General features: G+C 39.4%; 1 protein-coding gene across 1 annotated transcript in view; it reads right to left on the minus strand.

Annotated features, from left to right (window-relative positions):
• Positions 1-2,221: 2,221 nt before the first annotated feature.
• Positions 2,222-26,684, minus strand: part of dtnbb (dystrobrevin, beta b) — a 32,261-nt gene continuing 7,798 nt past the window's right edge. Inside the window, 13 exon segments of the mRNA XM_020607937.1 lie at positions 2,222-5,589; positions 6,340-6,393; positions 6,619-6,708; positions 6,887-7,046; positions 8,309-8,329; positions 8,713-8,809; positions 11,263-11,376; positions 11,699-11,787; positions 12,733-12,823; positions 16,831-16,905; positions 23,251-23,375; positions 25,209-25,375; positions 26,504-26,639. Coding sequence (XP_020463593.1) covers positions 5,564-5,589; positions 6,340-6,393; positions 6,619-6,708; positions 6,887-7,046; positions 8,309-8,329; positions 8,713-8,809; positions 11,263-11,376; positions 11,699-11,787; positions 12,733-12,823; positions 16,831-16,905; positions 23,251-23,375; positions 25,209-25,375; positions 26,504-26,639 — 1,245 coding nt within the window. The 3' untranslated portion in view covers positions 2,222-5,563.

Consider the following 26,684-nt stretch of genomic DNA (forward strand, 5'->3'; position numbering starts at 1 on the left):
AGAGAGAGGGGAAGATGGTCTGGGACTAAGTCATAATAAAAATACAACTAGACACACTAAGTTTTATTGATATTATCTAATCTCAGTGCCGCTCATCTATTTATTTATTCGTTTTCAGATCATTCTTTGACATTATGACAGATGACAACAGTTACAGGTCACTGCAGTTTTATTCTGCTGAAATGACCATAAAATATAGACAACAAACATACAGCAACCACAAACTAATGTTTTTTAAATGATGACAAAACGAATACAGGAGCCTGAGGAGGCATCCCATTTTTAGTTTGCTTTATTTATGGGCCCCCTGGTGGTTGTAGGGCCCTAAGCAGCCATGTAATCTCTTGACGCCTCAAGCACGTTTTGGGGCCTATAAAGTGAAACATGCCCACCAGAATTATTGTTCAGATGATTCTACAGCGTATATTCACTTTGTGAGTTTGATATATAGTGTTAACCTTTTGTTTCATCTTCCACCCATATTTATATAAAGCTAGATATGTCCAGCACATACAGATATGTGTAAGTAGAGATGCTTGAGCACATATAGTGTATGTATTTCATACTATATAGTGGTTGCTGCTGACATTTACTGCACAAACCTGGACAAGCTATTACATCATAACGGAGACCTACTCCATTGTAGTACAAATGTAATGCTAGCATTTGTACATTTTTATCATTACTAGTGCTAATGTAGATTTTTGTATGTAAATTTCTTTTTTTATTCTTCTATATTGACCTTGTACTAGTTGGCTGCTGTGATGCCTGAAATTCTGTTCAGGCATAAATGCAGTGCTCTTCTATCCAGTAATATCTGATCCCAAGATTTAGTGACACATTTCACATCAGATATTTTGATTTCCCAAACACAGGTTTAACTAATACCATTGCTGTGGTGGAGCCATTATTAATGTAATTAGTTCCACTTGTGCTTTTCCTGCAATCACGAGTCCAAAATGGTAATGCTCATAAAACAAACTATGGCAGTATATTAGCAAAAGAGATACTCCAGGGACTGATCATTCATTTGGCCTCAAATCAATATCAAAACAGATGTGGAACAGTGTAGCTTTGCCTATTTTAGTCCTGTAGCCTTTATCTTCTCATCAAAATTGTTCATCTAGCACCATAACTACATTTTCATTTCCTACAGTGCAGATGGAACAGGATATACAATCTCTCATCATTTTCATTCCATTAGCCCTACAGCAGCGAACCGCGACAGCAGTTTTTTTTTTATCCCATTCATGCCCACTAGACAGAGACACAGTGAGGTAAATGTTAAAGATTGCCAAATGCAGGAGTGCAAAAGCTCATGGAATAACTGACGCTGTTTAAGGGTTTTTTAGAGGTGAAGCTGGGGAGAGGAAATGTGTGCAGCAGCATCTCCTCTTTCTCATAGAATCAAATGATACTCAATGGTTCATCTGAGGACAGCAGCTATAGCAGTGGCAGGGTGATGCTGCTACAGCTGCTGGACAACCCTGTCTCTTCTTAGAAACCCACAGAGGATGCTGACAGGTCAAAACTCATCTTACCTGTACAGATTTTCTCCATTAATAGGAAAAAATATTTTTTTGTTTTTTAATTATTCTTGTAGCTGAAGCAAGAAATTGCAGTAATTCTTGTTGAATTGTTAGGAGCTTGTGTTTCCCTGTTGGGTGTTTTATTTCCCCAAATGTTAATGTAATGAAGCTATGTTTATGTTTATAAATAACAACTGTGGAAGAAGTAGATTGAAATATTTAACTCAAGTCAAAGTGATAATACCATGATGTTAAAATGCTCAAAAGTAAAATTAATCCATCCAAAATGCTAATTGAATAAAAGCTAAATGTATTTCAGTATCACAAATACTCACTACTGTATCTTTATTGTATTGTTACTGATGCATGTATGTGTAAGCAGCACTTTAGTGTTGTAACTGGTTGAGGTGGAGCTAATTCTATACATTGAGAATGCATTATATTCAGATTATATTCAGTGAGTTGATCACTTGATTTAACAGAGAGCATTTAATTTGGAAAGTAAGCAGTAACACCAGCTGTAAGAAGAGTGGAATGGAGTAAAAAGTTAACTATTTACTGAAATGTAGTGAGTAGAGCTTGAGAAGCAGATAAGGGAAGTGCCTCAAAATTATATTTAAATATAGTACTTGAGTTTTGTGATGATCAGTTAAATACATCCAATGACAATCATGACATGATCAGTCCCAGCCGTATTTTAAATGTTTTTAATATATCTCACATTTGATTTATTTACAAAAGTGGCTTTGTGACATAAAACTATGTTTTGTAAAATCAACATGAGAAACAAGTGTGTACCAGAAACGTAACCATACAGAATACAAACACTGACAAATGTCAGGGGAGCCTTTGAGGCCGTCCTCTTCACGCACTGTCTCTGCAAACAGCATCACTTCTGTCTGACTGGCTGTGTTGTATTTGTATTACCTCGAGACACCGGCGATGATCTCTTGGTAGATTTGGAATGTTTGTTTTGTTTTTTTTTAAATCTTGATTAACTATTAAATGTGAGTTTTCCCCAGCAGATTCCTGCAGTGAAATCCATTAAATGTGAGCGTCTCCAGACATTCTGTGAATAAACAATGGGCAACAACAACATATTAATGCAGATATATTTAGATATATACCTGTAATTTGTATGACACACAATGTCTGCAAACAGTTTGGCACAAATATAAAGGCTAAACATAAGTTTCCCCCAGAGCACATTAAATAAATAAATAAAATCTCTACAAAGTCACAGACTAAAAGTTTGACATAAAGGCTGATAGATCATCTTATTTGCAGAATGGTTATTTTATACAGTACTTCACAGAACAACTACAGGCACAAACTGAAAGAACAAAATGTTTTGCATTTAAACATGTGGCCAGAATGAAGGGGAAGACAGTAACTTCCCAAGTTTTTACCTCTGTAGCGTAATCATTTTTGGACAGTTTTATATGAATACACTGAGATCAGTGGTCACAGAATTTTAAATTGTGGTACTCATGTTGTTGCACTGGCTTTGGGCGGCTATATAAGTGTGAGTGTGCACATGAATCTGCGTTTTGACAAACTCTTTACAATAACTATACTCCACTAATGCTGTAAACCAGATTGAGAACAGTAATAATAACACAGAGCAGAACGGAGAACTGAATGAAACATCACACTTAGAATGACAATAACAGAGGAGCCTCATTTTGTTCTGTTTCTTGACACAGTGTAACAGGTTGCTGAAACCTTTTACTTAGCTTATAGAATAGGTTCACTGTACACATCTGGAAACAAAAAGTTCACACTCGCTGTGGTTTAGTTCAGTCAGACTTCGCCAATCACCCCCCCTCTGAAAGACTGAACATTTGCTCTGCTATTCATTACATTGCATTTACTAAGAATCAGACATTCCATTTTAATTTGAGATTAATGGTTACCCTGAAGGACAGATAACACTGAACCAGAGGGGGAAATGTAAAGGTAACACAGATGTGATCTCTGTTCAACATCCTTTCTGGTTGGCAGCTACCTTTGTAACAAATTGTTTTGCTTTTCAGTGAAAGACAAAATCACACAAACTATAGCCAATAACACGCTTCACCAAATAGCACTTAAGAAAAACCTCTCCTTATTATAATCCACAATTTCTACCCACCTTTTAATCACTTGCTGTTATTTTCCTTTAGTGATTCATTCCAAAATGAGACAGATTGACAAATTAAATACGAATAAAATGAACTGCTGGACTAATTTGTGAATAACAGTAGATGCATATTTTGGAGTGAAACCCTAACAACATTTAAGTTCTCTGTCTGTGGCAAATGATTTCTAGCTTTAAAAGACATTACTATACCACCACATTTCACCTAGAGTAGCTCTTCAGTCCCTGAGCACCTGTCTTCATTGCACATAAACATTGTCAGTATTCTTTTATCAATTAACTAAAACTATCTAAGCATCACCTACTTGCTTAAAACTACCTTACATCCTCACATACAGTGTTCATTTTGTAACTCACAACTAAAATTCAGTGTCTAATTCATTACTATTAAACATCCTGAGGTGCTTCCCTACAACTTAATCAATAAACACTGAGGCTACCAGCTAGCCAGTGTATTACGGAAGGAGGCACTATGCTGCATTGAGTGTTACGATGCCCTTCAGGTGGTTCAGTTATGTTTCCGGTGGGACGAAACAATGAGACTCTGCAACAACATATTACTGCATTTGGAGTATAGGTTTCTCCTAACTGCTCAGCCCTCTTATTTCCATGGGTGGCTCACTGAGCGCACAGTAGCAGCAGTATAGTATGTGACTCAGTATGTTTACATGTGCACAATATTCTGGAGTCCAGCTCATATTTCCCTGGTCAAAATGGGTATAAGCTGTATATTTGCAACTTTATACTGCAGTAATGGATAATGCAGGACACAAGAGCATATAAGTAGTATTACTGTTAATTTCCTTGCTATCCTGGTGAGAGCTTGTTCAGCATGTGGTAAATTTGTTTTCTTGTTGAGACTTAGATTAGATGCTCCAGCCAGTGTTGTAGTTGAGTCACTAAACCTCGAGTCCAAGTCGAGTCTCAAGTCCCCAGTGTTCGAATAACCCGAGTTGAGTAGCCGTTACCCAAGCTAGAGTCATCAAGGTCAACATTAAACACAAGAGACACACAGCCATCACCATTTCATATTCCAAATTTCCTAACAGTGTATTGCATCATTATATTGCTTGCCAATAAATAACCTGCCAAATTATTACGACCTTATAACGAACATTAAAAAAAAAAGTCAGTCCTTAGCAACTTGCAAGTCCGAATGCGGTCAGTGGGACTTGAGTCTGAGTCCTGGACAGTGCTACAACACTGGTTCCAAATCTTCTCATCTCAATCTTAGTAACAAAGGGAATAAATGCATTTCCACCGGAGCATGCCCTGTCTATTGTTAACGGCCCACTGCTTTTACAAGTTTTACCTGTTAGAAGATCAGAATATGGATGCACAAGTAAACACGCCCTACATAATTTCCAAGGCAGGACACTTCTGACACCTCAGCTGTCATCGTAAACCCACAAAGCACTGGCATTGCATGGTACCGCACCTAAATTTAGACATGAGTGCAACTTCATGCAAAAAACAAAACAAAAGCACTAATCATACAAAAGCAATGACGGAACATTTTACAGGAGATCACCTGCATGTCGGGGTGTTCCCATGGTCATGTGTTTACAGTATTTAATATACAGAATGATCTGCTGCTATGGAACATGTGGGGGGGGGGGAGCACAGCAAGACGTTCTTGAGCAGTCATGAGGAAAATTATTGGGTAATTACAGTTTTTGTTTACAGCACAACATACACACTCGCTAATTAGACACATCTTGCTACCTGCAAGGTGTGAAGAAACTTTTTTTCACATAGTGAAATCCTGTTAGATTACAGCATGCATTACTCTACGTGCTAATGCCAGAGGGAGCTGTTGTTGTTGTTGTTGTTGCTGATTCTTTCCAGTTGATGACTGTATGTCCTCACAAGATGGGATGGTGGCGTTCTTCTCTCAGTGCTTCTGTACCCTCAACGTGCCTGGATACAAACACAGAGGAGCAGATTTAGTGCTGCTGACAACCTGCACAAGCCTGGATGATTTAGATAAAAAGTATAAATGATTTTGTGGCACTGTGCCACACTGCCTTCCTGCTCTCAGATGGAGGGTGCTGCTATAGCAGCTCATTATAGAGAGCCAGACATGTATATTATTGGTTGCTAAAGGTGCCATGCAGTAGCCAACTCCTCCAGACCAAATAATGCTACCGTGTTTGTTGCTGTGGAAAGTTGAGGTACTTCAGGCTACTTGTTTCTATAAAAATTATTATATACAGAAACCAAGAATAGCTGTGGTTGCAATAGCTTTATTTCATTCCAAATAACAAAAGTTTTTTTTGTGATAAGACAATTAACATTAACATTTTCTCCTGAAAGTGATTTATTCCATTATCAAGCTTGTTTTCTGAAGATAGTTAACCCATTATCATGAGAAATGTACTAGAAATAACAGGATAAGTAACTATATAAAATAATATCACAATAAAATAAAGCTATTATAACCACAGCTTTTCTCAGCTACTGTAGTGTGTTTTTATGCTTAACTTAATAATTATAATTCCTCCTTTCTGTTCTTCATTCTGGTTCAGTTGGCACAAAAAGGAAATATTGCATGATTATGTTTTGGCCAGTCTCTGAGTCGTATACTATATATATAGGATCACTACACAGATAACTGTCCCTGAAAGAAATAATTAGGAAACTAGTGTATTAGCATGTACTTGGACTCACCTCTGTCCCCACCGTTCCTCATATTGGTCTCCTCTTCCTCTCCCCCGTGATCTACTTTAAACATAAAACCTGAGATTTCAGTGGTGATGTTTTTGGTCACTATGTACTGATTCAGACATGGAGAAAAACATCAGATGTGGGTGTGAGAGTAACACAGATGCAGAGAAATATGCCCATTGCACAGACTTTATTACAGCATGTTCAATTCCTTGGTAAAGGCTCAAACCCCAGGAACTTTAATAGCCTGAAACAGATGAGAGAAATGTATTATAGACTAACCTGAATGGAGCTCTTTCACCAGCGATGACATGGTGTTTGTGATTGAATCAGCAGCAACTAATAGATCATTCCGAAGATTTCTAGGTACACCTGGGCAGCAGAAATGGTTTCAAACCAAAGTAAAAACACTTGTAGTTATTTGTCCAGGAATATAATTTTACAAAGGTAGTTGTGGTGTTAGTTTATCGGCATTACAGAGGAAATATCCACGCTCAGTAACTTCTATACTATGCATATATTCTATAATGAATCCTCTTTGCACACTCACCCTGAGCGAAGGCTTCCAGCACGTCCCCTCCCACTCCGGCCAGGCAGTCTTGCGGTGTGTGAGTTGGGGTGGACCCAGCTGAGGTGGAGCGTATGGGCATGGGCATGGAGCAGCCTGCACCGTGACTGGGGGAAGAATGAGGGGACCCTCCAGACTGGGACTGCAACGTAAAAAGACCTGCAGTCATCACAATATCATCAGCAAACAATTCAGCCTCCAAATTAGAAATAGATTGTATTTGCCCTAAAACAGTCACGCAGATGGAGAATAAAGTTTTGTTAATTTTCCTTATTTGTCACCTCAAAACATAGGGGTATTTTCCCTCAAAGATATTACTTGGGTTACAGTCTTTAGGCTAGCTGTGCTAACCGGTAGCTTCCTATTTACCATATAGATGTGAGAGTGGTATCAGTCTTCAGTAAGAAATCATATTTCTCAAAATGCCCAACTATTCCTTTTAACTCGGCTTTAGTCAGAATACATTTGAAAATCTCACCACGTTATTTACTGTATGTGTTTGACTGTGACAGGTGCAAAGAGACTAGATTACCTGTACTTTAAGCATATACACAGTGTAAAGTTAACAGATAAAACATATTTGGTTACTTTCATGACATACTGGGAAGTCTAATGTGTGCCAACTTTAGTGAGGAAAAAAAAAATTAGATCCAGTTAACCTCTTCATCAACAAAGCCAGCTCTGGAACACTGCGTTTCAGTTGTAGATGCCATACTGCAAGCACAGATTGCTGGCCTTTTTTTTCTCAAGGTGACTTTATTAAAACAGACACAGATGTGACCAAAAGAACTTAATCTTTTTAAGGAGAATTAAGAAAAACAATGGTTTAAAGGCACCCCCATACTGGCTGGTTAAAATCTGTGTTTCTCTAATGCACCTTTACTGCATCAAAGAGGTAATGGGAAGCATGTGCGGGTGAGCGACTGGGGCTTGTGCTGAGTTGTGAGCTATATCTCACAGAGAAAGAATCACTGTGTCACTACGGGACTGGTGCAGGCCCAGGTTGATGGATTGGAGCCAAGCAGCAGATGGGCAGCCAAACTGCAGTCACATTAGAACAGAGGTTGTTAATGCCATTGAAAGGAACGGGTCCCTGATACTTGGGCTAAGAAATACCCAATTCTCTCAACATGTTTGGAGCATAGACGTGAGAAGCCAGGTTTGAAAGAATGTCTCTCTCCATGGTTTAGGCTCTCTAATACTGCTAGCAAAGAAGTGGCGGAGTGACCGGATCAGTGTGACCCGCTTAGATGGTGGAATCCTATCTTTCCTTATGTCTTTTTAAAATCTATTGTGAAAACCTCTTTCAGTTGTGTGAACAGGGGAAGTATAGTGGCATTACATTAAGTGCTGTGACTAGAGGCCTGGTATTTAGTCTCGCAAAATGGATTAAGGGAAACTTACAGCCTGCTTCTGCTCCTCATCCTATCAGCCACAAAGGTAAGCAGAGAGAGAGAGCAAGAAGAGTGAGAGTAACAGAATTAAAGCAGTGAAAGAAGAAGAGGAAAGGGATTTTTGCATGCATACGTACGGCATATTATTGTAACTTCTAGTCACTGCAGTGTCTTGTTTAATAAAATTTATTAACATGTCCACATTTAATGTCATCAAATGCCAGATGCCACCAAGCTATAAAAACCCAATTGTGTAATACAGATTAGCACTGACAAAACCCATAAATTGCTGAAGAACAGCAGATGTAAGACATTTAATGTCTGCACTGTTGCATGATATTAACACTGATTGAGAGGCTCTTTTTTTCGTCTCACTTAAGAGCTACATCTTCTAGAAGCAGGTGATGGTCTTACCTTTAGCAGCCTCATGAGCCCCTCCAGCTGCACCATCAGCTCTCGTCTGCTCTCCTGCAGGGCTGACATGCGCCTCTCCAACTCATCCTTCCTGTGCCTGTGACGAAAGGACAGAACAAAAAGTTTGGGGGTACATTAATCAAGATTAAAATTACTTGCTTTCTCAAAACAACAGGACATAATTTACAACATACCTAAAAAAAAAGCCTTGAATTTATACATAAAAGATAGTTTGGCTGCAAATCTCAAACCAGTTTGCACTTTGTACCCTACTTTGGAAGCACAAGCACTTAACTGGCAGATTCTGACTGAATTTGGACAAATGGTTGTAACCTGAAAAATCTAAGCTGATCTATCTAAGTGCTCTATTTTTATTCCTATTTATCTCATTTCACAATGAGCATGGCTTTGTCTGTCTGCATTGTTTACTGCCTGTTTATACTGCTTATTTTGTATTGTTTGCACTGTTTGTTGCTTGTTAATACTACCTATTTTGTTATATTACACAGCCTTATGCTGGTTTGCTGTTTACTTGCCCCTTGCATGGGGATATGTACATACACATTGAGAGCCTTTGTACCAGAGTCAAAGTCCTTGTGTGTCCAACACACCTGGCCAATAAAGCTGATTCTGATTCTGATTCATTGGAAGAATTTTGGAATTATATTCTGGAGCCAGTTCATTAAGTGCTCATTAGACCAGGTTCTAAATCTTAAAAAGTTTGTTTGCAAAATATTTCATAAATGCATACATTTCCTGTACATTCCTTTGCAGTAGATATGTGTGAGGATTATGATTTTTTTCATGCCACGGAGGCCCAGACTTTGCCTTTAGTTGCCCTTTCACGCAGCAGGAGATGTGAGATGCATTCTCACCTATTGGAAATACTCCGTTTGGTTTATGTGAGGGGGGGCCAACTAGAGCAGGATGTGGGGGATGACACCGTCACGTAGTCGGTTTGTAATTTGGTCATAAACAACAGAGTCTCTTGCTGTACCTTAAATTTGTCTGAAGATTCTGGTGCTGGCTCTTAACAACAGAAGCTCCCGAATCCTGTTATGTCTCCAGTTAGATATTTTTGTTGGCGTCTTCATTGTAAATGACCGTTTGTATTCCTTCAGTTTCATTCCAGTCACATGATACAGTAAGTCATCAACATGTCCACCTGCTCACTGTGAATACTCCAGACTATAGGCAGCTGTATTCTCACATGGGCTCACTCAGACATTACACAGACTTTGTATTGGATAGCTGGCAGGGTAAAGTCCGCTTAAGGTCTGGGTCGACTGACATTTGTGTATTCACATACAGCTCCTCTGGGTAATGTCTAGAGAATTTCAGGGTCCCAGTGCATGTCTGAAAAGGGCTTACATTTTCCATTCAGCAAGCAGCACCTAGCTGTACAATTAGTCAACACTGTGTAGCACCAAAATGGCCTTTTATGAACCAGAAATGTTGCTCTGGAGCAATTAGAGGTGGAGCAATTGTTTAATCTGAGGGACAAAGCTACTGTTCTCCAGGAAGACAGTACAAACAGCAGCATGTGTTGGGCAGAGTGACAGGCATGAGGAGAAGGAGAGGAAAAACCTGATTGCTTTATTGTTTTTTTTATTTACTGTTGACAAAAGAAGTTCCAGTAAAAAAAAACAAAAAACAAAAAACAGGTCACCCCTGTTCAGTGGTTGTGTTTGACCACCTTTGTTGTCTTATCATTACCCTCTGGTGTTCAGCGTTTGTAACTGCATTGTGAAAACACAGGGCAGCAATTATTCATCTGACTGAAGTCATCCTCTCAGAGACTCACAAACATCTCCAGAGTGAAAATATCTCTGCTCTGTTCTGTATCCCCGGGATGAATAAAGGCGACATTAGAGCCATCCAACCGGGCTCCAAACACAGAACACAGCCTGTGATAAAACAGTTTCCTATTATAATAAAGCCTGAATCACAAACAGGTGCAGTCAGCTGAACAGTGCTTCCAAACATGTTTGAATTAAAACTGGGAGAAATAATAACTGGAATAAGTGTTTCCTCCAGGTATATAAACAAATTTATCTTAATGTGTTTTTTTTTTTCAAATTCATAATTAGATTTCTGTAGATACAATAATTCTTTTAGGTGCTTAAATTGAGAAACGTATTCAGATATTTGCTGTAACTATATATAAGTGACAGTAATGATGTTCTAGTTTATGTTGTAAATGATAAACTTGATAAACTAATTTAATTTTATAAACTCTGTTGCGGCTTTTGACCTTAATCCTTACTGCACTATTTAGGGCAGATCAGACAAACAAGGAGTCATTTAGGGCAAAAACGTGCTGTGAAACAACAGCTCGGGGTGAATCTGTTCCAAGAACTGAACCCAAGGGCCTCGGTGTCCTGTCACTGTGATAAATGCCCATTCTGCTGCTGGTGAAGCTAATTCAAAAACATCCTCCTAAATTAGAAAGACATTATTTCTGCATGAAGGATGAGCTCAGCCTACATAAATACAGCAGTGGTCTTGGTACTAGATGAAGCGGAGTAGAGGTGGTGACAGGGATGATACCTAAGGAGTCGCAGTTCAGTCAGAAGCGTAGGGTTCTGCTGGCCTTTCTCTGGTGTCGGCTGAGAGGCCTGTTCGTGCTCCAAACGCAGCCTCTGGATCTCCTGGAGGATCTCCCTGACGAGATCCGAAAGCCAGTTAATAAATCAGCAGTGATGAAGAACTGAGATTTATTAATTTAGTGGAAGCAGTGTTGCTGTACAGTATTGTAAAATAGTCAGTTGTAAGTAAAAGTCCTGACTTCAGAATGTTACTTAAGTAAAAGTACAGAAACGTTATCAGCAAAATGCTCAAATACTAAAGTAAAATACCTACAACCAGTACCTACTATATGTACAGTTCCTATGTTAATGTACTTAGTGACACCACTGCCAGTCAGTTAGTACAAAATCATGCCCGGTCTCCAATGAATATGTGATATTTCAGTGATAGGTTGCACCTGTTTTTGTTCTCCAGCTCTGCAATCAGCTGTCTCTGCTGCTTATTGGCATCAAAGTTGAAAGTCAGATCTGTCGGAGGACATTGTTGCTGAAAAACAAAATGATCACAGAATGATGTTAACAGTGGTGTGCAAACCAAAGTCCAACACCAAGCCAGGTTAATGGGTTTTAAAGTTTACAATACTTAAAAATTGGAACTGCACAATGCCATGTTTCACTGTGGCTGTGTAATGATTGTGATAGAAAATATGTCTCCAAACAAAGACAACAGTCATTATGGGCATTTGTTTAAACAGCTGATTACACTGTGTCCCGCTGTTGGCTGGAAAACTACTCGTATCATGCACAGCAAGAAACCAGATCAAGGTTACAGTTATTATTGACTGACTTCTTCATTAAAACTATTTGATTTTGTTTGGCTGCACTGTAAAAAACAAAAAAAACACCAGATGCTCTTCTGTTGTACAGTATTTCTGATCTAGCAGTGGTTTTAGGAGAAAGAAAACACTTATCCTTCTCTTTCTTCTTTAAGAGTGTTTGCATTAAATCGTGCTTGCTTTTCCCATGTAAACCACAGCTGTTGCCAAATCAACAGAGAACATAAATCTTAAGGAATGTAACTTTAAGGCAGATGACAGGTGTTTTCTTAAGTCATCATGCTTCACAAAAGCCTATCAAACAAGTAAAATGAAAAAGAAAACACTTATCCTTCTCTTTCTTCACTTGTCTTACAAAACATAGTTATTGTACAGTTTGACTTGTACAGAAGAGGATTAGGGCCACTGTACAAAATTTGAGTTTTGACTTTTTTCGTCAGAATCATGAGAAAGAAGTCAGAACTCAAATAAGTTTTGTACAGTGGCCCTAATCCTCTTCCATATGCTTGTAAGTGTGAGTAGTCTTGAAACTGTAGCTGTAACACATTCACTGCAGGTTTTCTAGCCACAATAAAGCATAAAAACCTTGTCAAAGCATTAACTGTGCACTACAGGCTCAGTGAAGCCCACCACTGGGCATCCTGTGAGACTCTTACTGAGGAGTTGCCTGCTTCGGCTGCCAAGCGGGCAGCGTAGCGAGCGATGAGGCGGTGCTCCTCATCTAACCGGCTAGGACTCTCCAAGACACTGCAAAGACGGAAAGATGCATCACTCACACAACACAGCAACACTAATATCATAAGCTCTCATTAAAGTAGAAGCAAAACTTTGTACGGTCAAAGTGACTATGTAAAAGAATGCACATGACATAAACTTTAAATTTAAGGTGGTCTTAATATATAACACTTGGCTTTCGATCCACTGTTGCTAGACAGTCTGTGATCCCAGTGAGCTGAGATGAATAAGAGAGAATGGAGCATGCCAAATGCGTTTGTGGCTGTGCCAATGTCCATTCTGGCCTTTTCATCACTGACTGGAAATGTCAAATAAAGCATGAGACTTTAAACCATCATGGGTGTGGCATATGGTGCAGACAGATGACAGGACATATGCTGTCCTTCCTCAGCAGGCGGCCTACAATGAGGAGCGAAGGAGCGCTGAAATGGTGCTGGGTGCTCGCTGACTGACTGGAGAGTGAGTGATGATTAAGACCATTAAACCCAATCTGGCTTCAGACACGCTGCATCAACAACCACCATCGCGGCACGATTCAGTACCCAAGTCCAAAACACGTTGCCAACAAGCCTTTTAACTGACACTCGCATTAAAACCTTATTGTTCACAATGCAAGATTTATTTTTTATTTTTTTTAAAAGCCAGTGTGATGAGATAATTTTAGCTGGCTGCTACCATGCTTTCATTTCACTGATGATGTCTTAAAATATGTGGCGAATCATTCGACTTGTTTCAAGATGTTGTCGCCTAATTCTGTTGATCTGCACCAGGAAGATGTGAAATCACTCCACAAACATGTCAAAGCACTTTTTTTGAGGAACATGTCAAAAAATGGGACCCTTTAAGTCAGTTAAAGTCTCGTCTTCCTGCTAAAGCATAGACGGAGCCTGAGCTTTGTAGCTGGATTAAGGTAATACTTTGACAAACCTCAGAGGGCTGCTTGGTTTGGCTGAAACAATGGTACGAAGAAGCTGCTCCTGGCTTTGTCTCTTCTCTCTGTACTTCCTGATGATCTGTGCCAGGTTTTGAACAAAGATGCATGAAACACCTTGAAGCCCTCATGGACTGGCATCTTTCCCTGGCACATTTATTTTAGTCATACATGAGCCTTTTTAAATTCAATATCTCATCTCAGACACCGCTGGTTCTACTTTTGTTAGAAAATGGTAGACAATATTCATGGGTCAAAGGCCAAAACTTTGGAAGGCCAGAGATTTGAAATGTTGAACATCTGGGGTATGATGCATCTTGTTTTTCTGATGTCTGATAGTGATATATAACATAAAACCAGTTTTCCACTCATCTACTTACTTTGCAATTTGTGAAGTTGTATAAACTCTTTTGTTGAAGTTCCCAAGCTACTTCACATCTTCTCTCAGTTAAAAATTGTAACTTAACCATTAATGGCCAACAGATTCGCACTAAATAAAGCCGAGGCGGCTGTGGCTCAGGAGTCAGAGCGGCTTGTCTCCTAAATGAAGGATTAGCGGTTTGATTCCCGACTTGTTCAGTCCACAAGTCGAAGTGTCCTTGAGCAAAACACTGAACCCCAAGTTGCTCCCAGTGATGACACCGGAGAGTGTGAACGGCCAAACAGTGTGAAAGTGCTTTGAGTGTGCTGCAGTGCATAGAAAAGCGCTATACAAGTATAAGACCATTTGCCATCTCGATTGTTTCTACATTCATTCAGTCATGCGTCCTGCCTCGGGTCACATTAATTTACATTAAAATCATCTTAATAAGTTACTCACAGCGAGGTTTACAGATCTTACATGTGAGAAATCTGATAACATCTGGTACCGTGTACTAGCAGATGCTCTGAGTTAAGGTGTCTAAATTGGTAACAGGAGAGGAAAATTCAGATTAGTGGATCCCTAACATTCAGTAAGTGCACACTAACCTGTGTAGGACTGGATTCAGGTACTACACAGTTTTAAAATTGATTTAACTGTAAACCGACTGTTTAATTCCATTATGGATTTGTAAAGTTATAGGAGAAATCGGTTAACTAAGTTAAAACTCCTCAGGCACAAGACAGTATTTTCTTTGTTTTTGTTCATTTTATCTGCTCCCGCTGTGGTTCTGCATGACTAACAGGTAATAAGCTGCACAGGGCTGGTTTGCCCTTGGAGGACCGGTGAGCGAGCGCGAGGTGGGAGGGAGCAGATGCCATGTCAGCAGGGCAGACGGTATCAGAGATAAGACTGTGACGACAACATAATCTTTAAACTGTGCATTCAGTTTTGACTGTGCATGAACACGATCATGAACATGCTCTGTGTTTTTTTATTTTTTTATTTGATAAAATAGCTAAATCTGACAGGACAGCATTAGTGCTGCTTTTCTGTTTGGGGTTCTTGAACTGAGGCAGAGCCACAAGGAGCTTTTACATTATTCAGCAGTGTCTCATAAACCCTTCACTGGCCAGTAAGCAGACAGGCAAGTGCAGGATAATTGTGATAACAGATTAATATTTACAAACCAAATGTGATGCACAGAGAGGCTGGTAGCAAAAGACCTTCTGTGCTCTGAAACCAAGCCTACTGTAAGTGAAACCTGCTCCTTTCCTCCTCATTCAGCACCTTATCTATGAAGATCCAGCTTGGCACAACACAACCTGTTTTGGAAATGTCGCAGTGGCTTAATGTGCTATTTCTACCCTAAAAGCAGCAGTGTTGTAGCTGCAGTGCCCTCAGTTCATGACATCTTCCCAAAGCATCTCTGACTCACAGAGCGAAATATCAAGACAAAGTTTTATCAGGCTTCTTCCATTACTGCCACAGTGAAACATTTATTAGGACACCGTCACTTCCTGTGATTTGATGCTTGATCTGTATATGAAGCATCGTTTACCACTTCAGGTGTTCCTTCCTCCAACTCTGCTCTAATCCTGATACCGTTAGCCCTCGGAGACAAAACTACACTGCACAAAATGTTCATCTCGATGGGAAATGTAACCTAGTACGCTGATTGTTAGCGTCTCAATTTCTAAACACAGAGAGAAAATCCTCCATCAGTGTTAAGAGTATTACACTTTCTCCAGAATGTGATGTTATTTCAGTGGCATTACCTCATCCCTTTGGCAAATTGTTATGATTAAAATGACACATTTTAAGGCTCAGTTTTCCTGTGATGGATATTTTTTGCAGTGTGCATGCTGTCCTTCAGCTGCCCAAGTCCTTGATGTTGTACTGAAAGATAACCCAGCCCAGGGGAGCACAAGTGGAAAAAAACAGCCACAGACTTCTTCCAGGCTCTTCCTGAATTGTCAACAAAAGCTTTTCAAACAAACATCCAATCTTAAACAGGGTGGATAGTCACACCTCTGTTATCTCCGTACACTAGACAGCGATATCTCCTGCCCCTAATGTGCTGTGGGAAGCCCTGAGTCCCTGAATAGTGCAAACACAAACTGCGTTAAAGATGTGAAAGAAAGCTACTTTACACAAAAGAGAAATTCACCTAGTATAGGCCTGTGGGACAAAGTGCAGAGTGCTCTCCATTACTGGATTCATAACCACAATGGTTCATTACCACTGAGTAAATAAGGATAGAGGTGGCCTTTAACTGAGAGGGGCTGAAATGAGAGGACAATTAGGTTGCACTCGCAGGGTCCTGCCTGCTATCTGCTTACATGATGAAGCTCCAGTTCTATCATAATCTGTTTGTCAAATCAGTCCTTTATGTAGGAGTGCTCGCATATTCTTCATGACAGCATAACAAATTTTCCTCTAAAAATACACCCACAGGGGTATGTTGCTCAGATCCACAGTGCAGGGGAACAAATAACATTTGTAGTCTGATTTGTCCTGCTATTTTTATTTTCACCAGTGAGAAAGAATAGGTCACCTCTTCTGAGCACAGACTAACGTCTATGTGATTAAAAGGACTTATTTTGTATGTGTCTAACTTTAAAGTGACATTTTCAAGTAAATAAACACATCAGAGGTAATTAGCACAAACGTAAACCCTCGTCTAAATAAAATCTTCAAAAACACACTATGCCTGGGGGTGCTTACCTTTTGGTAGGAGTAGGTGTCCCAGAGGACATGAGCATTGTGTCGTTCATGTTGTTGACCACTGGTTTCGGCTGACTAAAAGACAAGATTAGAGGTCTTTAATGCTACACTGCAGAGCCCTGTGGTGCGTGTCACCAGGGAATGGGGGAGAAGGTATTTGCATTTTATTAATAATCATGAATCAGCAGTCCTGACTTCAATTTAATTCAGCTGTACAAAAGACCGTTAAGGAGGGGGGAGGATCGTTACAAGCTGCTGAGTGTGGTGCACAACACAGGCAACATGCTGTAGTCAAGTTAACTTTAAATTGTTGCAAAATAATCGACTTTTCCAGGAATAGCAATTTGGATGTTTTGAGGCAATTAGCTTAAACCTAATTAACATGACCAAGAGAAACAACAGCAGTCAAGAAATCTAATTAACGTGGAAGTCTGAAAATCTAGGAAAAGTGACATTGTGGGAGGTAATTTGTGAGAGATAACAAAACGATGGGGTCCATCTGGTGACTGAATCAGTGGCCCCGGCGAGCTCATCGGAGCCCGACCACAGAGTCTCATTAGCGGATCAAAATATCACTCTGCACATCTCAGGTGCTCTCAGCTTCACTCTTCATCCTGCACAGAGGAAAGCAGCCACTCATGACAGCACTTGATTTCCATGCATCGGTAGTTGCATCTCCTCAGTCTGCACTTAGTAGCTCTGTAGTTATCTGCCTATTATAACCGAGTGTTTTATTTATAAAGCTCATTATCGCATTAGAGGGAAAGCACTGAATACTGTTGTATCCTATTATGCTTTATTTTTTTGGGCAAACCAAACTGTTTATATCCACATTGTGCAGAATACTATTATCAGCATGAAGCACTGAGAGCATCTATTCCCCCCCTATGGTGCCAAAAAAAAGCTTCAGCAGCACACACAGTCTTTTTTTTCTGTACATTATCATGCTACTAAATACACAACAGAAATTAGAGCAGCATAAACAGCATCAGCATCATGGATGTTTGTTTTTTTATATACCGGTTCATACCCTGAGCAGATTCAGAAAGAAGCCATGGGCAGCCCTACATGAGTAATTCATCTGCCTTAATTTGTAGTTTCTTAGGCTATTTGTACAAACACCATCCTGCTAGTATGTTTCAAGCAATATGACAATAACAACAAAAGGAAAAAGCAACTGTTACTTCCCAAATGTGCACATGCTTCCTTGCAGTCTCCTTCTCAGTCTATGTGCACAGATACTTCAAATACGACCCCAGTGCGTGTGAAAATGTTAACCTCTTATTTAATGCTCATTACATTACAGTAATCCAGCCTGAAAGTGAGCTCCAGACAGAAAACGAGACATGAGGCATCACACTTACCTCTGTGAGGAGAGAAAGCACCTGCCTCACTGGCAAAATACATCCAAGTGCTGTTGTTGCCAGATGCCTAATCTGTCCTCAACTGAGCAAGTGAACATCTCAATGTACTACACTGCTGCTGTCTCCAAGGAAACTCGACGGTCATGTGACTTTATGACGACGTAGATTTGTCTCTCTATCTCTCTCTCTCTCTCTCTCTGAAGCTCTCTGCTCTAACTCTGTCTTTTCACCTCTCTCTAACATGAATAGACACGGAAAATTAGGGAAAAGCCGTTTGCTCCGAGTATCTTAATTACAGCCTTTAAAAAAAAAAGCACAAATCTACTCTCATTCCCTCAGGAAAAAAACCTGTAACAAACTGGTATCTACTGTTTATACATGTCTTAACTCTTCCCCTACCTTCAGTGAGTTACATCAATCAAAGCTCTTCACAGCTATTCTATAAATAATCATGAGTCCTTATTGCATATGCCAGTACAATTTGTGGAACAACAGGGCACAATAGAAAACAGAATTTCTTCTTACAGTAAGTAAATGCATCTTTATAGCATATTTAACTTTCCTCTGAAATTTGGATTCATTCTAACATACGTCCTAATTGGTTCTCTGACTGAACAAATGCTGATTAAGGACACTCGGTCCGGACATTCAATTGCTGTCTCAGAGGTCACATGGGAGTGAACTGACACAACATTTAGGCACCAAGAAATCAAAGTCTGCAATGCGCTAAGCCTCATGCTACCTGTGTGCAGTGAATGACAATGCTCCATCTTTTTCCTTGTACTTGGCAGTTGGCAGAGCTACTGGGAAAATTAAGTGTGGTGGCACTTTGTACACACACATTCACCTTATTTCTGACAACCGCGAATGCACGGCTGCCTTCATTCCTCCTCAGCTGGCTAAAAATATTACACAAACATGAAGCATCCTCTCCTGCTGGTGACAGTTCTCCTATTTCTCCCCGAGGCTGTCACTGCCTTGGCCATAAAAACCCAATGGATGATGCTCACTGTTCTTCTATTTTAATGACAGTGATGGAATTTGCATTGACCCAGAGAATAAAAAAAGATGTAAAACAGGGCAAAGCTTTTTAAAATGCTAAGGGATTTCTGGGGATTATAGAGTGTGAAATTGGTTGCTAAATGTTAAACAAGGCACAGAGAGTTTGATGCAATAACATGTTCCACATTAAAGCAAAGTACAGTAGGATTCCAATTTTCAGCTCTATTTTGGTGCTGGAAGTCTTTTTGCTAAGGTTGAAGGTAAGAAGTTGTATCATGGATTTAAAGTTCCTGAGACACACAGTGCATCCCACACCTACAACTCCTCTGAAACACAGATCTCAAAGAACCTCCCTGACAGTCTGAGTGGAGGGAAAAATTCACAGCTCAGCTCACTCTGTGCTTTCAGATGCCGATAAATATTTCAGAATGGTATCAGAATAGAAGCACATTGTCTGAAGACGAGGTGAGGGATGCCCAGCAGGGAGACTTGAGTCCGTTCGATTTTGAAGTTTGATCAAACCTGAAGCTCTACCCCAGTTCTACCACTACTACTCACTCACAGTCCTCACACACATATACACACACCTGAGAGACCGTGCTGGTGGATGTCTCCTGATATACAGTATGAAATAACACCTCTTTACAGACAGCATTCATCAGGACTGGCAACGAGCTGCACTAGGTTTAGAATACCAGCGGTGTATTTCTCTCTCTGTTATGTGTTGTCAATAACGTAATGTAAAATTGGAGGCTTAGCAATTTTCCTGTGACTAATTGTCCGAGTCTCGATCGAGTCTGAGGAAAGTTTTCTGTAGCCAGCAGGGAAATCAGCATGGGAATAGTAGGCAGATACTGTCATTACTCTACTCACCCATAGTTTTTCTGAAATTGACCATTAACAAATGGGACTCACTCCATTAGTGCCGGTTCTTTTTTATGGCTCATGGCTACAAAGAGTGCAGAAAATGTACAAATGGTATGTTGGAGTAGAAGAAACTGTTCAAGTAAAAGTTGGGGATTATGCTAATTTGCTATACTGCTGAGAGTTAGGTGAGAAAACTGATGCCACTCTCATAAATTCATTCAATATGAGGCTATAGCCAGCAGCCAATTAGCTTAGTTCAACAAACCAGCTATACCAGAAACATGATTCACCTTTCAGCACCAAGGTCACTTATTTGCATGTTGGTTGTTTTATCTGTAGAAGAACACTGGTATAAAAATGGTGGAGTCAGCAAGTCCAGCCAAGGAACAGCCCAGCCTATAGCAATTCTATATAAACAACTGGAATATAACAGGTAAATGACGATGCGGGTTTTGTTACCTGTGCATAGAGCCAGGCTAGCTGTTTGTAGAGTTTATGCTAGGTTACACTAATGTCTCCTAGCTGATAAGATTAAATAAGACAAGATGACCTTTGTTGTCCTCATAAGGACATTTGTGGTACACTCTGTTTCATGCACCAGGAAAACAGAAACATTGCAAACTGTACCTATATATTTAATGGAAAGACACAAAACTGGTACTGATTTTCTAACAGCTGCTGACTGATGCTTGATATTTAACAGACAGTTATAAGACTGGTATCAATCTTCTTTGAATGTTAGAATCTCATTAAAAGAATAGAAACAGGATATTTTGTCTGTGTGTGTGTATTCTGCTACACATATGCATATTCTCTGAAAATCAGTTAGTCATTTTGAAGACATGCATAGTTAAATCTGAACTAAAACTGAGAATTCTCAGATTAGAAACGGGATATTTTGTCTGTGTGTGTATTCTGCTACACATATGCATATTCTCTGAAAATCAGTTAGTCATTTTGAAGACATGCATAGTTAAATCTGAACTAAAACTGAGAATGCCATTCACTTATGAATACATATTTTGAAAGGCTGTCAGATTTAAAAGCATCTTTTCATGGCACGGTTGATGAGAGGCGCTACTTACTTATCGCACACAAATAAAAACATGAATGCTTCTGGAACCAAACAACCTTTTTCCACCATCTAAGACGGTGATTTGTGGTAGATACGTTCCCTGTGTCAGATGGAACAATAGAAACAGAAACAGACATACAAACAAATCTCAAGGGTCAGCAGCAGTCACATCCATTATCCTAAAAGTCAGCGAACGCACACACAGAGTTCCACAAACCTTGAAATGCCATTTACAAGAACAAGAAAATGCACTTTGTCCATTAAAGTCCTGAAGGAGAAAATATCATCCATTCACCAAATGTCCATTTTAGACGCATCACACAAGTAAACACACTTTTTTCCCCTCTGTGTCAAATGACCAGTGGTAGAAGTATTCACACTTTTTGCTCATGTTAAAAAAAAAACTATCAAAAATTCCCATTACAAGTTCTGCATTCAAAATTCTACATAATTAATAAAGTATTATCAGCAAAAAAATACTTAAAGTATCGCAAGTAGTACTTTTTCTGCAGAATGTTCCCCGTGAGTGGTATATTTTTGTGTATTGCATTATTAGATTGTTAGTACTCATGCGTAGTCATTCTCTTTGGTGGAACTGCTTACAAGTGTGACAAGGAGACCGAAAAAGACACTACTCTTTTTGGTGTCACAAGCAAAAATGGTTGGGAACCACTGGTTTAATCCCTAACAATATATTGTATTACAAGTATATCCTGTTTTTTTTAATGTAAATTATGTATGTGAGAAGTAACTAGCTGTCAGATACTTGTTCTAGAGTAAAAAGCACAGCAATTCCCACTGGAATTAAGTTTAGTAGAAGTACAAAGTAATAAAAATTTTAAATATTCAAATAAATGACCTCAACATAGTATGTACAGTACTTGAGAAATGGATCTGTTCATTTTCCACACTCACAAATGGCTAGCATACCCTTTTACATTCAACAAAACCATTAAGTTCGTGGAAAAATCATTCAAAGAAAAATAATTACAATAAAAAGGCTCTAGCTATAAAATCCAACATAACCAAGGGCCGCAACTGGACAGAGCTCAGTATCCTCGGGGCCTTCATCATCTCAAATTAGTATCATAGCCACAAATTGTGTTTTAATCAGTATTAATCTATTTATGTGATGCAATTTCATGCTATGAACTAATTCAGTCGACTCATCTCTCGGTGAGAGGGAAACACCTGGGTCGACAGTTCTCCCACTGTGATGAATTGTAAATGTATGCAAATGCAAATTTCATTTTAAATGCAGAATAATCCTACCGCCTGTGGCCAGAGCCTGGATGTGAGAACTGATTCAGAGATTATGGTATATATCACACAGTAAAACAGGAAGTCATGCTGATGTATTTACATTCTCTGAGCTGGTTTCTCCCCTATGATGTCGCTCGCTATCTGTTACCGACTGACGCTTGCCAGCAGCAAAAACCTACGCAGACAGCTTAGATTTATGGTCGTGACTGGAATATGAAGCAGAATTTTGTTATGAAATGTGCCATGAGAAAAATCTGAAAGCTCAAATGAGAAAGTTGGGAGAATTCCTTTGGTCCTACTAATGACATGAACATGCAAAATCATAAATCACTTTTTAAATCTGAAACATTATTAGATTTAGTTTTAGCCCAAAGTGTCAGAATTTTGGTGCAACTAATGAGAAAAAATATGAAGTGGCCGGTGGAACTGATCATGGAAATTGTATTATTTTTCAGCTAAACTATAAATGAATGTGTGGGGTTTAAGACGGCAGCAGAGCACAATGCATTTCATATAATGAGTTCCAGGAGCCTGGCATGTGAGATTTATACCATCGTCCCCATTTCCTTGCCAACAGACTGAGGACAGCTGTGCTGTTGACAACAGCAGTCACTGAACCTGTGTAGTATATCAGCATTTTCACGGTGGCAAATAGTCAGGGTGTTGACATCTGAGAGGGATGGCACTCTATCATTCATGTAAAGACAGATGGAGGCAGTTACATGATAAGAACAGACTATAGATCACGAGCATGCTGGGCTTTGCCGCTCTGTTAATCAATGCATCGGTTGGGTTTCCCTCATTAATGACACAAAGAGTGGTAACAAATGCTTTGGGAATGACACTTACACGGTATGGGTGAGTTCCTGAGGTCTCTCAGCCTGCTCAGGGAACACAGGATGCGGTGGCTCTCCAATGGGGACACAGCCTAGAGATTTACTAATTGCATGGCTCAGCTTTTTGGCTGGAGACTTCTGTGAGGAGGGCAGGAAAGAAAAAGTATTGTCACCTTGTCTGTCGTAACCACTGCCGCCATCTTGCTGACGTAGTAGAAACCATTTTAAGATGCTTCAGAAGCCATTTACATAACTAGGTCAACAGTTTGTTTACTGTGGCAAAAATGTGGATCGGTGGCAGTTTGTGCTCAGGAAGGGCTGGTTTTGTTGGCTGTTCTACAAGTTGCTGTGTTGCCCTACAACCCTAAACCTGCAATGCAATATGCTGCACGTAAGGGAAAAACGTTTACTAGGAAGGTTCCATCATCAGACAATTGAAGACGGTTTTATGATTGCAGAGTTGTTTGTGTGAGGCTTAAAAACTCTGAAATAAAACACAGTGTCCATTAAGTGTGCTTTAATTACCTTAGAAGACGGACTTTGACTGATGTGAGGCACATCAAAATTATTAAGTGCAGTTTCGTTATCCTCAAATCTGATGACTGTCATCTTGTTCTTGCCAAGTTAGAAAAGCATTTGAACAAAATTTTAGCGTCATTTCAAACGGGGAAAGTCAGTCCGATCATTTAATTTTAGGTCAAATAGGATTACAGTTCCTTAGGAAAGGATGATCAGTGTAGAATGCACCTTCAGTAGAGAAAAATGCAAATAAATAATAATTGCAGGACAAAGTTTCAGTCAGGATTTTAAAGGTTTCTCAGATCTGTTGTTGGGGGATATTTTTATAAAGTTGATGAACATCTTGTACTAAAAAAAAAAAAAAAAGATATAAACAGGCCTGTGAAAACTGCCCCTAAGTGCAGTGTCACAGTCGGAAAAATGTATATTCCAAATTGTGTGGTGGTAAACATGGGCTGTGTCCTAAAAGACTAGTAAACTGAGATTTTGAAGCATGTTTCAACATTTTGCACCATCACTGTGAAATGTATTGTTGCATAACATTAATTAACACATACTGCAGAAGTGGAACATTGCAGTGTTGTATATCTAGCAAAAAAGCATAGTACATGTTATAAACACTAATCATTTTGTCAGGATGCTGGAGAACAGTACAGTGCTGTTCGTTACTATGGTTCTGGTCTTTGCTACAGATGGTAAATTGCAACCATGTGCATGATTAATTTTATTTATTATATTCTTTTTATGAATGTATGAATTTTTATAAGGAACATTTATTTTTATTTACATAAAACTACTTTGCCTTGCCTTTACAGTGCATGCATTTTACATTTGACGCACAGATAGGGAGTGACGCAGCAACTGATTTCTGCATGAGCACAGGAAGGGACATGACCATTAACACTGCCAGATAATCAGAATAGAGGAGAATTGAAAACACTGTCAAATGCCAAAAGGTTTTGAGAACTGGAAACCAAGTGACATACAGTCTGGTGAACAGTGATGTGTTTAATAGATGTAGGATTTATATCAATATGTCACAAAACTAGGAAAACAGAACCTTCATGATAAATCACATTAATGTTTTGTGTTTGATGCACTCAGGCATGTCATTCCAGTCCTAAGGCTTCATGAACATTCAGTCTTCTCTGTGCACAAATTGAGTATGATGGAGATTGGTTTTGGGATCCAGCGCCCATGACTTCCCTTGTTTCAATTTATAACATAATGATCTCGCTTTCGGGGGAAGGCAGGAACATGACAAATTCAGTCAATACAATTTCATTTGCTGAAATGGCTAAAATCCTTCTTGGAGAGGAGAAGACAGGAAATGTAGGAAGATGGCTGAACAGTCTGCTACGCTGTAAAAACAATCCGGACTCATGCACTGACTTTGTTTAGAAAAGTGACAACACAAGGTAAAATCGAGAGTGATCGGGCATTTTGCCTTACCCAAGATGAGTGCTCCTTCATCTGGTGCTGGTTGCTATGGGGACCATTGGCATGGCCACGCCAGAAGCAGCTCTGACAAAGCTGGTAGCCGTGGCACTGTTGGCACCGATACCGGAAACCCATCATGCTCTCGCTCCGGCAATATGAACATTCCACAGGATGGAAGACTGAGTGATGAAAACATTTTCCGTCTGAGTAGTGACATATCTACTCACAGGGATACTGGCAAAATCCTCTGCATGCAGTTCGCTTTAAGGTGGTGGCCCCTGACCTTTTTATCAGATATATAACTAAGTAGATTTACTTGACTATATGCTGCCTTTTACTTGTATTTAAGTGTTTTACATTGTTGTTGTTATAGAACTTTAAGTAAAGGCTCAGAACATTTATTTCACTATTGGCCACAGCCCTGTTAAAATACCCCCATTTATCAACACTCCCCATAATTTCGGGTTCCAAACTTGTTAAACTGAGATGATTTAAAATGGGATGTTTTAACATTATTGCGCTTTTTTTTTTTCTCTCAGTTTGTTCAAGTTTGCATTTGTACATCCGCTTGGTGAGTCAGTAGCTGGATGTTTCAACTGTTTATTCTTATAAGGATAAGGCTGGTCTTTTTCTATATTAACAATATTTTTCAACACTCCTCATTCAGAGACTAAAACTGACAATGATTTGCCTCTACTCATGGTTAATACCTGTCAGTGTGTCAGTCCTGGATCAGCTTATTCATCTACTCCATAGACCTCTGTTGTTGTTCTAAACTGATTAAAAACACATCAGTGAAACACACCGCTGTTCTAGGTGACATATTTCTTCATTAGCAAACCCCAGACCTGAGGGTGAGGAGCTAATGGAATGTAAACAAAGCCTAGACCTTGGGAAGATCTTGCACATGCACAGATGACTGTGACTCGTGTTAACTTCAGGAAATTGTGGCTGCATGGAGTCAGTTTTAGTCTCTGTATGGCGATTGCTGAAAATACTATTCATATAGAAAATGTCTGCTCATGTGCTAACAAGCTTTCATACGGTTCCAGCATGTGGGGTTGGATATGAATACATTATACCCTGTGGTTATTATTCCTAGTTGCTTATGTTAGATCAACCTCACACCAATCTAAGCACCAGAATATGGACATACATTTTGTTCAAATTAGTTTTAACTACTCTAGATTCAAATTTAATTCTTTAGGTTTGACTTTAATTAAACTAAATGATGAACTTCAGTGTTCGCATGTTGAAATTCCAACAAGGGTGTACAATGTATAAATAGCTGAGAGTACAGATCTTACCATTCTCAACATTAGCAAGTCGATGCATGAGTGGCAGCCACACGAGACACTGAGGGGGAGGATCTGCCATCAACACATCCAAAAATGTGTTCAGCATGATCTTCTTCTAGAGACAAACACAAACGTACATGTATTCAAAAAGAATATTACAGATTTGAAAGAAGAAAGAAAATTATAAGAT

The sequence above is a fragment of the Monopterus albus genome, unplaced genomic scaffold (assembly GCF_001952655.1).
Source record: "Monopterus albus unplaced genomic scaffold, M_albus_1.0 scaffold90.1, whole genome shotgun sequence".
Lineage (NCBI taxonomy): Eukaryota > Metazoa > Chordata > Actinopteri > Synbranchiformes > Synbranchidae > Monopterus > Monopterus albus.